Source organism: Clinocottus analis, unplaced genomic scaffold, assembly GCF_023055335.1.
Source record: "Clinocottus analis isolate CAN_PGR_092001 unplaced genomic scaffold, fCliAna1.0.p SCAF_21, whole genome shotgun sequence".
NCBI classification, from domain to species: Eukaryota; Metazoa; Chordata; class Actinopteri; order Perciformes; family Cottidae; genus Clinocottus; species Clinocottus analis.
Genome location: NW_027175943.1, coordinates 7,120,849 through 7,133,219, shown reverse-complemented (window position 1 = coordinate 7,133,219; position 12,371 = coordinate 7,120,849). Strand labels below are relative to the sequence as shown.

General features: G+C 40.1%; 1 protein-coding gene across 10 annotated transcripts in view; it reads left to right on the top strand.

The window, feature by feature from the left end:
- The window catches only part of LOC137792478 (adhesion G protein-coupled receptor L3-like), a 203,274-nt gene that overhangs the window by 123,048 nt on the left and 67,855 nt on the right, over positions 1–12,371 (top strand). For all 10 annotated transcript variants that reach the window (XM_068588183.1, XM_068588189.1, XM_068588192.1 and 7 more), the window contains one exon: positions 1,764–2,564. In XM_068588183.1, the coding sequence (XP_068444284.1) occupies positions 1,764–2,564 (801 nt within the window). The remainder of the gene's footprint in view (positions 1–1,763; positions 2,565–12,371) is intronic.

Genomic DNA, 12,371 nt, shown 5'->3' with positions numbered 1-12,371 from the left:
TTTATGTTTCATAGTAGTCATGAATTAATGACACAACACTGAAATCTGTGGCAAAGAGAATGAGCAATGAAGCTGAAGGGACGTTCAAAACATTTCATAGAGATGTCTGTGCTGCTGAGGTAACAGTAGTATTCCCCATGAAAGCCATGATTGCTTTTGTATCACTTCTCTAATATATTGAGTTCACTCCTCCATGCTTACATCGAGAAGCATATTTTACAGAGCCCAGTGGGCTGTCAGTACAAAGCTTACCTTATCTGACCCTGTACCCTAGCACATCTCGTCTTTTTCAACCACAAACGGCCCTCTTAGCATTTAGTGGAGCAACCGCTGAGAAGTGTGCCAAGGCGTTGTGTCAACAGCATGCATCTCGCCACATTTTTCACCTGCAGGTAGACAACATGTTTAATCTTAAGAGATTACAAGGGAAAGAAGCCTCTGTGTTCGCTGTCTCTTTCTCCTCCTCCTCCTCGAAGCGTGCAGCTTTTACCTCCCGACGGATCTGCGGCGAGAACCTGTCAGCGCTGTGTCAGGCTCCTGGCCCATTACAGTGAAAGGAGCCTTGACACACACTTTGTTTTTATGTGATGTACTGTAAGGCCCAAACCCTGTGAAAAACGGGAGGACTGTGGTGTGCAAATCCTTTGTTTCTTTCTACCAGACTTCAGCTAGTTTCTCTCTTTTTAAAATACATTTTATTTATTTAAAGAAATAATCTTTTTTGTGTGAATACAGTAATGATTGTGTCATTGTTTGTTCCTATGTTGTATTTTCAAGAATGTTTTAAAGTACTCTTGATTTTATTTCAATGTAATCCAGTTCAGATGTCATCTTTTTTGAAAGACAGAACATTATAATTGCCTCAGTCCCTGATAATCCATAATCAACTGAAATTAGCTTTTGCAAACAGTTTCCGCTATTGACCTGCTCCAGCTATATGGCCATGGCCTGGCTTCATCAGATTTGTGTACAAACCATTTCACATTTAATTAGTTTACTGTGTGCTATTGTAAATCCTGCTGCAGACTAAAAATGTCATGTCGGGGAAATAATGGACAGGCAATCATTAAATAGATGATGTAATTACAGTATTTGTGTCTTGTTTTCTATCCCCTAAAGCGTCGCCTCGGCCAACAATTACAGCATCGCTATTTATCCAAATATTTCAACAAAAGAGTGTTTTTTTATATAAAAAAAAAAGGATTAAACTTTTTTTTTCCGGTTACAATTATATGTAATTTAGTAGACTTGGACTGAGAAGCCCCTTTGTAAAGGAAAACATACCAAAATGGTAACGTGTGTAAGTGCATGTGGGTAAGTCAGTCCGTCCGTGGTTTAATATAATCATCTGAATTATTTCTGCTCTACATTAAGTCAGAAGATATAACTCTCACTTACTCTATTCACCCCTCCCCACAAGTCTGTTATTTCAGCATTATTGTAAACTAATTGTGTTAAGGCCAAGAGACTAACTGAATTAGAGGTATCTTGTATAGATATAACAAACTGCACGTTTGAAATGGAACAAACAGATGTCAAGTTTGTATAGTTATTGTATACCATTTTATTTGCATGTCACAACATTTACTGGATGTAATTAATGTTTTCTGCTTTCATTCGAATCATCCCAACACTGAAGAAGAGCGTGACTTGCGTTAAAACCAACTTTAATATATTTGCATACAGTTGTTGTTTGAGTTATTGAGGAATAATACCTGCCAATGTAACTCTGTACTTGTCTTTCCCCTATTTTGGCTCCTCAGTATTCCTGTGCCCAGGGCTTCTGCGCAGGGTGTACCAGAGCGAGCATCTCTTTGAATCGGACCACCAGTCAGGAGCCTGGTGCAAAGACCCTCTACAAGCCTCCGATAAGATTTATTATATGCCCTGGACACCCTACCGCACTGACACATTGACCGAATATTCCTCCAAAGAAGACTTTATCGCTGGAAGGCCGACAACAACCTACAAACTCCCACATCGTGTCGATGGAACAGGCTTCGTGGTCTATGACGGGGCGCTATTCTTCAACAAGGAGCGCACACGCAACATTGTCAAGTTTGACCTGCGGACTCGCATCAAGAGCGGCGAGGCCATTATTGCTAACGCCAACTACCATGACACGTCTCCATACCGCTGGGGAGGGAAGTCAGACATTGACTTGGCTGTTGACGAAAATGGCCTTTGGGTGATTTATGCCACTGAGCAAAACAACGGGCGGATTGTCATTAGCCAGTTAAATCCTTATACGTTACGGGTTGAGGGGACCTGGGACACAGCTTATGACAAGCGCTCAGCCTCCAACGCCTTCATGATTTGTGGAATCTTGTATGTAGTAAAGTCAGTGTATGAGGACGATGACAATGAGGCAACAGGAAATAAGATAGACTACATCTACAACACAGAGCTAAGCAAAGATGGCTCTCTGGACATCCCTTTCCCCAACTCCTATCAGTACATCGCTGCAGTGGATTACAATCCCAGGGACAACCTGCTGTACGTTTGGAACAATTACCACGTGGTGAAGTACACTCTGGACTTTGGAACGTTGGACAACAGACTCGGTAAGTTTCTTTATTCAGTTTTCATAATATTTATACATTTTACTAGTTTTAATGTCCTGTCTTTGGCTCAGTGAAATTTGGTGTTTCAGAGTAAATGGCGATGACAACAGATCATCAAACGTTAAAGTGTAAGACGATCTAAATGGCATTTGTTTTTTTACACATACAATCAGGAACGGAGCTATTTCTGTGACAGGATAATGACATTGGTACATCCAGCCGTTCTTAAATTTGGTTCAGCGGAAAATAATATAAAAAAAATACTGTGCACATTGTCATGATTATATGGAATGGAGTTAATACATTTTCATATATTTTGTGATCCACTGAACCTTCCTCAACATCTCCCATCTTTCCACTTGGCCACATTGAATACTATCGAGGTGTAAGTCGTAAATTACTATGCAAATTCCTTCCCCAGGGAGCGAACCTAGACCATAAGAATTTTGCTGACATCACCAACAGGCTATTGTCCTGTATAAAGCAACAGCAGAATGCGATGCAATATAACTACAAACAGGGAGGCAAAGGCAAAACAGAAGACAGTAAAAAACTAAGAGAAAAACCTAGTTGAGAGAAGGCAAGATCAAATGGTACAATAGATTAAAAAAAATAGACAAATCCAAGTAAAAAAAACACAAAAGACATAACAAGACTATAAAGATGCTAGTCATGAAAATAATCTATAGTCCTAACCTTTGCCTGACACATGCATGTTCCCTCAAGAATGAATACATTTGCCGATAATGACCCATTAGATCTACTTGCACGCCAAGAACAAACTGCATGTTTAGCCTCATTAATTGAAAGGAAAAATATCAGAATATTATTTGATTTGCTCCACACATGTGTATATTGTACATAAAGCCTATGCTGCTTTATATTATATTTTTACTTAATTGTCAAAGTGGAATGAAGTTAACCTGAAAGGTTGCGTAGTGATTTGTTAAAAAAAAACATTTTTGGCATTTACATGATGAGCCTCATCAATTTTCCTTAATAGGATAAAACATTCGTCATTTACAAAGAAAACTGATGTTGGTCTATGCAACATTGGGTGTTTAACACTGTAAGTAGTTCACATGTTGTATTTCAGCCACAAGCAAAACCTTTTCCTCACTCTAGCTGTTTCCTTTGCCTAGGAACAACTGCTCACATTAGACTTCCAAAAACTCTTTTGAAAAGTCTAATTTCTCTCCTCCATTGTTCTTTTTATAAATTGGTGCTTGTTTTAAAGCATGAAAAGGAAAAAAGAACCTGTTTTGACACACCATGGTAATTCTTTGCGCTATCTCATCAACAGCTCTAGTCAAAAATGTCACAAGTTATTTGAGTGTGAAGTCCCTACCTCTGCTTTCTCCTCTGGAGCTTTCGCTACCTGCCGCTTGCCAGTTTAATTTATTTTCCTTCGCTGGCTGCTACTCTACCCCAACTCTTTTTTTATACACCGAGTCCTGCTTCAACACTCTCCGTAATATATTCATTCATTCAGTGACCATGCTTACAGCGTTTGGTTTTGATGATCCACAGCTACTCGTAATATAATTTGTTATAGTTAAGGAGAGTGAGATGATGTTGTAATGTGCTTTTTGTATTAAATGATTGTTCGTCACTTTTTAACAGTGATACACAATGAGCACACACCATTGCGTGTATGCACACATACACACAAAAGCTAATTCACATGCAAATCCTCAGCAATAGACTTTCCAGTGAGACGTTGAGTTGTGTGTCTGGCTGCTATTGTGCAGAATAAGCTGCCCAGTAAAGGGGCTGCTGCATGAATATAGATAGTACAATGTGACATTAGGTGTATGGATGGAGTCAAAGAACAAATATATGTCAGATATACAGACTGATAAGAAATGAAGGAGTGATTGTCTGTAAACCATTTAGTGATTAAGTGATTTTAGCTGTCATTTTCCACACAATTGTCACCCTGGGAGCCTAATTGTGAGATTGTAGGATAGTTGCCTCAAAATTGGTTAATTTAGTGTAGACCCCTTCACCACACACAAATAAGTCTGTACTCTGCTAAATCATAATGTTGAAACACTTAATGCTACTTGATTTACTTTATTATTATTTACTTTATTTGTGTGTTTAGCTTAGTTTATTTCATTGGATGTCTGTAAGTGTGGGATGCTGCTACTATGACAAAAAAAAATCTCCTTGGCGATTAATAAAGTACTTTTCATTAAGTGAGAATATGCATCGATCAAATAGCAAAGTGTGTGATGGAGGAAAGTGAAAATAGCAGTCACATAAACTTAAAGCAACAATGGTTGCTGGGAAAGAGCCACAAGGGTGTTGAAAATGAGGATTTTCAAACCATTTGATTCACATCCCAAGAAAACAAAACACCTTTTACTAGTTTGACCTGAAGCAAAGCTGTTAAATTTAGCCAGCACACTAAGTAGAGCCTAGTGGCTGCTAACATGGCCTTTTGGAAGTCCATTCAGTGTCAGTGATCATTGTGCCTGTTGACACTCCCAGAAAGGTATCGCTCTGTGATCGCTCTAACAGAAGCTCATTTCCCCCTCTACGAGCAAGCGTGACCTGCCATACAAGTGGAGCATGGTATGTTGGCAACAGAGCCGCAGAGAAACAGCCAGGCCACAGCTTGAGCCTGCTACCTTCTGCCCAACCACATGGGCCAGGGCACAGCACCTGCTACAGGGCAGTAGCCATTGACAGGGTTATGATATCTGGAACCGTACAAAAAGCACTGCCATATTGTGTCTCAATGTTTGTGAACTTGAACTCTTTCATCAAATCATCACTTGGTACTCCCCCAATCTGTTGGTGGAAAAAAAGATAATCGTTTCTTTACCTCGCAAAGAAAAAAAAACAGTTATGATATTCATGAAAAGACAGATATTTCAACCACTATTAGAGTACTCCCTAACATATTTCTGTAATAATCTGTGCATTTGTTGAAGTCTATTCAACAGAGAGAAAGCAATATTTTTTTTGCCAAAACATGGCGTATTCAAGGACGGATGATCTATGCCCAAGAGTGCTTCCATGACAACTCCATTGATAATTAAATTCACTATATTGGTGATAAAAACTGTACTGCACAGACTGCTATTAGCAGGCAGATATGAAAGCTCTCCTACCATTAATCCACTTCACATGATCACATTCAATGCAGAGTATCCAAGGACAACTGGGAAATTGCTCCATGATCTTTTTAAAAAAACATAAAAGAAAGATGCAGCATATACAATAGTTGAATAGCGAGCAGACAAAAAAAAATGCATCGTCCTATTAGTGAATGGAAATTTTGCTAACTCATTTGCAAAGGCCGTAATGGCCTCGCTAGAGGTTGCCGATCTTCTGAAAGTAATTGTCCCCCAACTATCCATGACCCAGTTCTCCAGATCCACCATTTAGAGTGTTCGCTCTCTTTCATCACTGTGTGGTTCTGCTCGAGCATCCCTCTCCACTATGGACAGTTAGTGGATTGTTGGCGAGACAGAGGCTTGCAAACACCTGCGATTGGAAAGGTTGCTTGAAATCATTGTCAAGATAGTAGAAGTATTATATTTGATACTGACCAGGCAGTCATCTTTCAAGTGCTTTTTACTTTTCCAAAACCAGTAAATCTGTACAACTTCTCACAGAAAGAGTGTCCGTGCTCAGCAAACCACCCATCCATTCTCTTAAGCGCTTATCTCTGTTCAGTGTCACGGTTTCAAAACTTGTCTCAAACCCCTTAAAGATCGCCTCCAGACTCCACCAAAGCCTGTGGCTTATTATGTTCTGTTTGGAGAAACTATTGTATCCATTGTATATGTTTTATAGTCTTAATGTTGTCCCATCAGATTTAGCTTGTTTTACCTCTAAGTGATTTTCACTTTAGTAAAACGACTAAAGATGATTGTGCTTTCAATGAATTGTAATAATCTTTTATTTAATATGTTTTTTTAATATGATTTTCCTACAAACAAACCTGTGTACACGTGCAAAACACCTCTTTAGAATACAGATGATGAAAATAGGTGAAGAAGCCACATGCTTATACAATGGACTTTCCTTCAAAATACGAAAAGAACTAACAATAACAAAAGAAAACCCTGCAGTATTGTTTCCTTTAACTTGCCTGGAGACAATACCGCTGGACCTGGCCTCACCTTTACCAGAATAACCTCTGAGCTGTCTGCCACGGCGCTGGCTGCACTCAGGACTCGACAGGACTGCAAAGGCGAGGGCAGCCGCATGAGAGAATTACCCTCATTCTCACACACACCTGCTGCTACTGCTGCACTCGTACAATCCATGCTGCGTATTACCATGTGTGTTAATGTAGACGCTGTGTTTTAGCTTCAATCCAAAATGAGTTTACTTTTCAATTTTATGATTTTCACTGATTTCTATCATTCAAATACAAATAGTGCAATGCTAGTATGTTGAGGACTTTTTACAGAAAACACTCAGTATTTTTGAGATGTTCTTGTCAGCTATTATTCCAGTGAGACGACGTCTGAGTGATTCTGCAGTCAGTGTCATAGATACAGCCATCGTCTGGCGTTCCTGTAATTTTGCCACATGTTCCCATCTGGCTAAGGCACGGTGCCAGCGCTTCTAGCCTGGAGGGAGCTCGCAGACGTGATGCCCCGACCTTCATGCCGAAGCAGCTGATGTTTTGGAAGCTCAGGCCCATCTTGGCTCTATTTGGAAGTGCCTGACACATGCTAAATTGATTAAGACTGTCTAAGCAGTAAATGTTGGCTGGCAGAGTCTGGTGGAGATAATCTTGAGTGTGACTCAGTCTGCTTTTAAAGGCACAAACTGTTGTCCCTCTGGCACTAGTGCTGATGCACTGGCCTCCCAGTACCTGTCATGCTGCTTTTTGAGTGATCCATTCTGATGTGTTACTATATAGTTCCAAGTGAAACCCTGCAGTTGTATTGTGTCATCATATAACCTTTTCTTTCTTGATAACAAAGCATCAAGACATATTTTGCTCAGTAAAGTCTCTGCATGCTGCATGAATCCCTTTTTGATGCAGCGGCTTAGAAATGTAGGCTACATGCTTATTTGCATTTCACACATGCCTGGTGCACCTCCTGCAGAGGGCAATTCTCTTCAAGGGAAAGTGCAAGGTTTAGGATTATAGTTTGGAACGATTTTTCTAAGTCGTGTACTCGCATGCACACACACAGACACGTGCACAAATGCAAGATCTTCTTGCAAACCATTTAATGCTGCAACACAATAGGGCTCTGTTAGGAATGTAGCTTTATATTTTTTTTGCATTGAAACAGGGAGCACTTTGTTGGTGCATAAGCACCTCTTGTACCATTTCAAAGCCATATTCCCTCATGTAAATATACATTCTACTATATTGTAAAATCATCAGCAATATTTCTGTTATGGATTTTGAAGGAAACCTTTGAGCTGACAAGCTCATGTTTCAAGTGGTTCAGCATCTGGGTTCATTCTGTGAGATACTCCCCCATTATGTATCACATGATTTTGTCTGGTGTCCCTCCTCCTGACTCTGCCATACACAGATCTCCTGTCTGGTTAGAGGGGTGGCAAGCAATCCCTCAATTAAGGTCAGCAACCTATCCATCTCTCCTGACATGTACATGATTGGGGGAAAACATACCTATGCAAAAAAGAAAGTTGGACTTGTGTAAAACAAGTTTGGGTGAATGGGGATTATAAGACACAACTGCATTTTTCCTTACTACTTTACATGTGTTTCCTCCAGGTCTTGTCTTTCATTTGTTTGATTAAAATGCATGGGAATCACCCCAGCTAACCCCACACAGCCGATCAGCTGTACAGTGTGTGAACTAAGCAGGTAGTTGGCAGTGATTTCACTCAATGGATATCAAACAGAAGAACAAACATGTGTAACTAGGGTATTGGTGTGTGTGTGTGTGGCATCTTCTCCACTCTACTCTGGTTTACTGCGTGTGTGTGTGTGTGTGTGTGTGTGTGTGTGTGTGTGTGTGTGTCTGTCTGTGTACGGAAACCCGTTTCTCTAGAATTGTACCACATTACATTTAACAACCTTAGTGACACAGAAGCTCAAAAGTGATTTATTGTGGTCAATCAGCCAAGAAAAAATCTGATTGGAGGCCTCAATAGGATCTTAAACTCTCTTTTAAAACCAGTGTCAGAGTTCCCTGACACCGCTTTGCCCGATCCATTTGGCCCATACTACTGTTGGTTGAGAGTCCTTTGAAAAGATTTACTTTACTTTTTGGCAAATGGATGAGACCTTGAAGGAGTGTTCTTTTCCTCTTAGTGAGTCTGAAACCCCCTCTGCTTATGTGCACAGTCTACTCTTCCTCCTCTTGCTTTCCCTGGTACGTTTGATGGTGTTTGACCTTGTGAGTCATCTGTGAGAAGTTTTGGCTCTAAGAAAAAAAACAGAATCCAGCATTCCTCCATCTAGCTTTGAAAGGCTGATGCTAAATATGCATTTCTGTGGACTATGGTATTTTAATATACCATAACCATGTTATATAGTATATTAATAGTATATGTGTAGATGCATGCATAGTTGCCTAATGTTTTTGATCTGAGGTGTTGGAATATACTAAATAAATAAATATAACTTACGTGGCTGAATCTAATTTTGCAAATGCAGATGAGCTATGCATGCACATTAGGGGAATAAAATGGGACTCGTGTTTTTGGGCCTTTGCATGTGTTTACTGCACATCTGTTTTGTGACTTCACCCTATAATACCTCACTTCAGTGCAAATGCAAGCAGGCTTTGCTCACTTGTCCTCTGTCATTTAGCTCAAACACTGCGAGTGTCTCGCCGGGACTACGTCCATGTGTGCTATATATCAGTCCAGGGCATACGCTTCTCCCAGGGCTGTGTGACCTCCATGGATGCCCTCTCAAGTCCCAGGAAGAGAGCTTTGGAATGAGAAATTAATTGTCAAACAATGCATAGCTCCCATCCATTATGATTCTCATCATGTCAGATGATATCTGAGCATTGCCGGATGTCTGGCTGCATAATTCACTGCACACTCCCTCCACCATGATTGTACTACACCGACATCCCAGTTGCACTCTGATGGATTTGTGGTCCTGCCACAAAAGACTCCATTAAATGACAAGACTCTAATCATGTCATTGGCGACTTCTTTCTCTTCGGCATTCGAGAAATCGTGTCATTTTGGTGGGATCAAACAGCATAAACGTTGAGGAATTGATAGACATGGGAATTATAGAATTATGCCATGAGGAAACGTGTACTGATTTTGTGAGATGGCTTAAAATAGATGTTCTGTCTAGTCATCAAAAACAAAACATTAGAACAAATTAATGCTCAATTAGCTGATGGCTGAGAATTAACAAACCACATTGGTTCAAATGTACTTTTCATCCTGTAAGATGTGGGTCAGATTGGGACAAACCTTTTAAACATCAGTCTCAAACGTGTTACTATGTGTTGACTGAAATTATCAGATAACCCACTTTTTGAATGCAGTTCTTACATCAGAACTAACTAATGTAGAAGCAGCACACTCTCATCAAACAGCTAAGTGACAAGTATATGGTTTAAATTTATTTCGGAGAGCTCCACTAATGGTCGCACCATAGTACGCTTGAACTCTAAAAATACATGTCCCAGCTCCCTGAAATCCCATTTAGAAGGCTTAAACAGGCACAGTATGACTGTCCAATATTTTCCAGGGCCGGTGAAAGTGACTACTGAAGTTGTAACCATGCATAAAGGTTCAAATACTAAAATTAGGAGGTAATTGGGTTCAGCATAAGGTTGGAGGAGTCACTTCACTGTCTAATGCTAGTTTCATTTTTACCCCCGAAAGCCCTTTGCACCGCTTTTGATCTCGACTATGCAGAAGTTTCTTAGAGCCCACGAGCCTGCCGTCTGTGCGGAAATGGCAAGTCATATAAACCGGATTCATTTCATAGTTGCGTAGCAGGTTTTTTTCCAGGAGCAAAGTAGAGCGTGCTTATCTAATTGTGAAAGCCACAAGCCCTGGGATACAGAGAGAGAGGCTAATTAGGTAGAAATGAATGCTTTGAAATGAACCACAAAGCTCGGTGTGTGGTGGAAACAGAATTTGTGCGTTTAGTCTGGGGGATTTTGTGCATTAGAAGAGGTGCGTAAATGATGAGTGGAGTTGGTTGTCCAATGTGAGGAAGCTGGAGCGCCCACAGAAGTTTGCTCCTGTCTTGTATGCATGAAAAGGTCACCTGATCAGGTGTAGGAACATTCTTAAGCCCCGAAGCTTATGAATCATGAATATCTGATAACTAGATGTTGGCAGCATTCATTTTTAATTAACTCTGTAATGCCTTTTAGAACGCATTGAATTTGGAATATACAGAAGTTAAATTACCTTTTGAGGTTTTAGACCATTTTATTAATTCAAAACTTATACCACTGTGAATTTCCTAATAATAATTAGGTAAGAATACTGCAAAGAGGAAGTACTTGTAAAGTAGACATCGGAATTTAATTTGTTCAAGAGCATGAGAAGGATTCATCAATCTATAGTCATACTTCATCTTTTTGTTCTCCAGTTCTGTAGCTCACAAAGCACTACGCACATTCAAATCTGCCCGTGAGGCCAATCACGAGTCCCACTGAGAATACCAAAGTTTTTCTAACCTCGTTGGTGCTCTTGAGCTTTTTTTCTCCCTTCATCCCTTTGGAGAGAATGGGGAAGCTGGCAGAGCAAAACAAAATGTCCTTGTGTTGTCTCCAAGGCGTTAGTGCTTGCAGACTGTGGCTGCTGTCTGCTGCTGGCTTTCCTTTTTTTGTGCCCATCTCATGGAAAAGATACACAAGTTTGCTCAAGGACACTTTCTTCTTTTCCCCTCCTGCTCTCTGCCTCCTGTGTGTCTTTGCAGGCGTATTTAACATGCTGCGTGTTAAAAAAATAATTCAACAGTGGGCTCAATGGGATCATCTGGCAGTATGGAATTACATTCTAGACATGGTTTTGAGTGACTTTGAATTAACCTCACGCTGTGATGGTGATTTCCTCAAGCTATATTTCTCTCTACTGTCATGTTACCCAGCATTAAAGAACTGATAGAACTTGTATTATTATGATTATTTAAAAAGGATCAGTTGATTAAATTATTTAATTGTCTTTGATATTGAAGGACAATAGTTGGATTGTTGTCTTGCTACTGAACTACAAAGCAAGTGTTTAGAAGAAGAGAGTGCTTTCTTTGTCATAAGTTCATAAGCAATAAAACACACTGTTGCAAATGTTGTCTCAGTGGAAAACCTAGAATGATAGTTATTGCTGTTTTACTGACATTATTGACTCGGTTTTCTGACTATATGACGACATGATTTTAGCATTTTACTGAAACATTTCAAAGGTTTTATCACAATTGTTTAAAGAAGTAAAGTATGTAAAGTATAGTTCCATTCTGTTAACTCAAGTGCATTCACGTAATGTTGGCAGAACAGGAACAAAGAGGAAAACCGGTGGTAATTGATGCCAGATATTTGTGATTTAAAAGGCTTTAAAGTATAATACATAGTTTGGTATCCTATTAATTGTTATTCCTTCCTACATAGTTAAAAGATGGTAAATTCCGAACTAGGAGCACTTCTATGACTGAGCGATTGCCTTCACACGGCTCTCAACGTGGTGACGGCCGTCTCGCTAGCGGCACGAGCAACAGCGTCACAGCTGACGGGTGACGGGTGACGGCCAGGACGGCGTTATTAGCAAGCCAGTGTGGCCCACATGCAGAAAAAGCACAGTTGCCGGTCTACGTGCACAAAGTGCAAAGAAACCTGGATGAGAACACACACACACACACACACATAC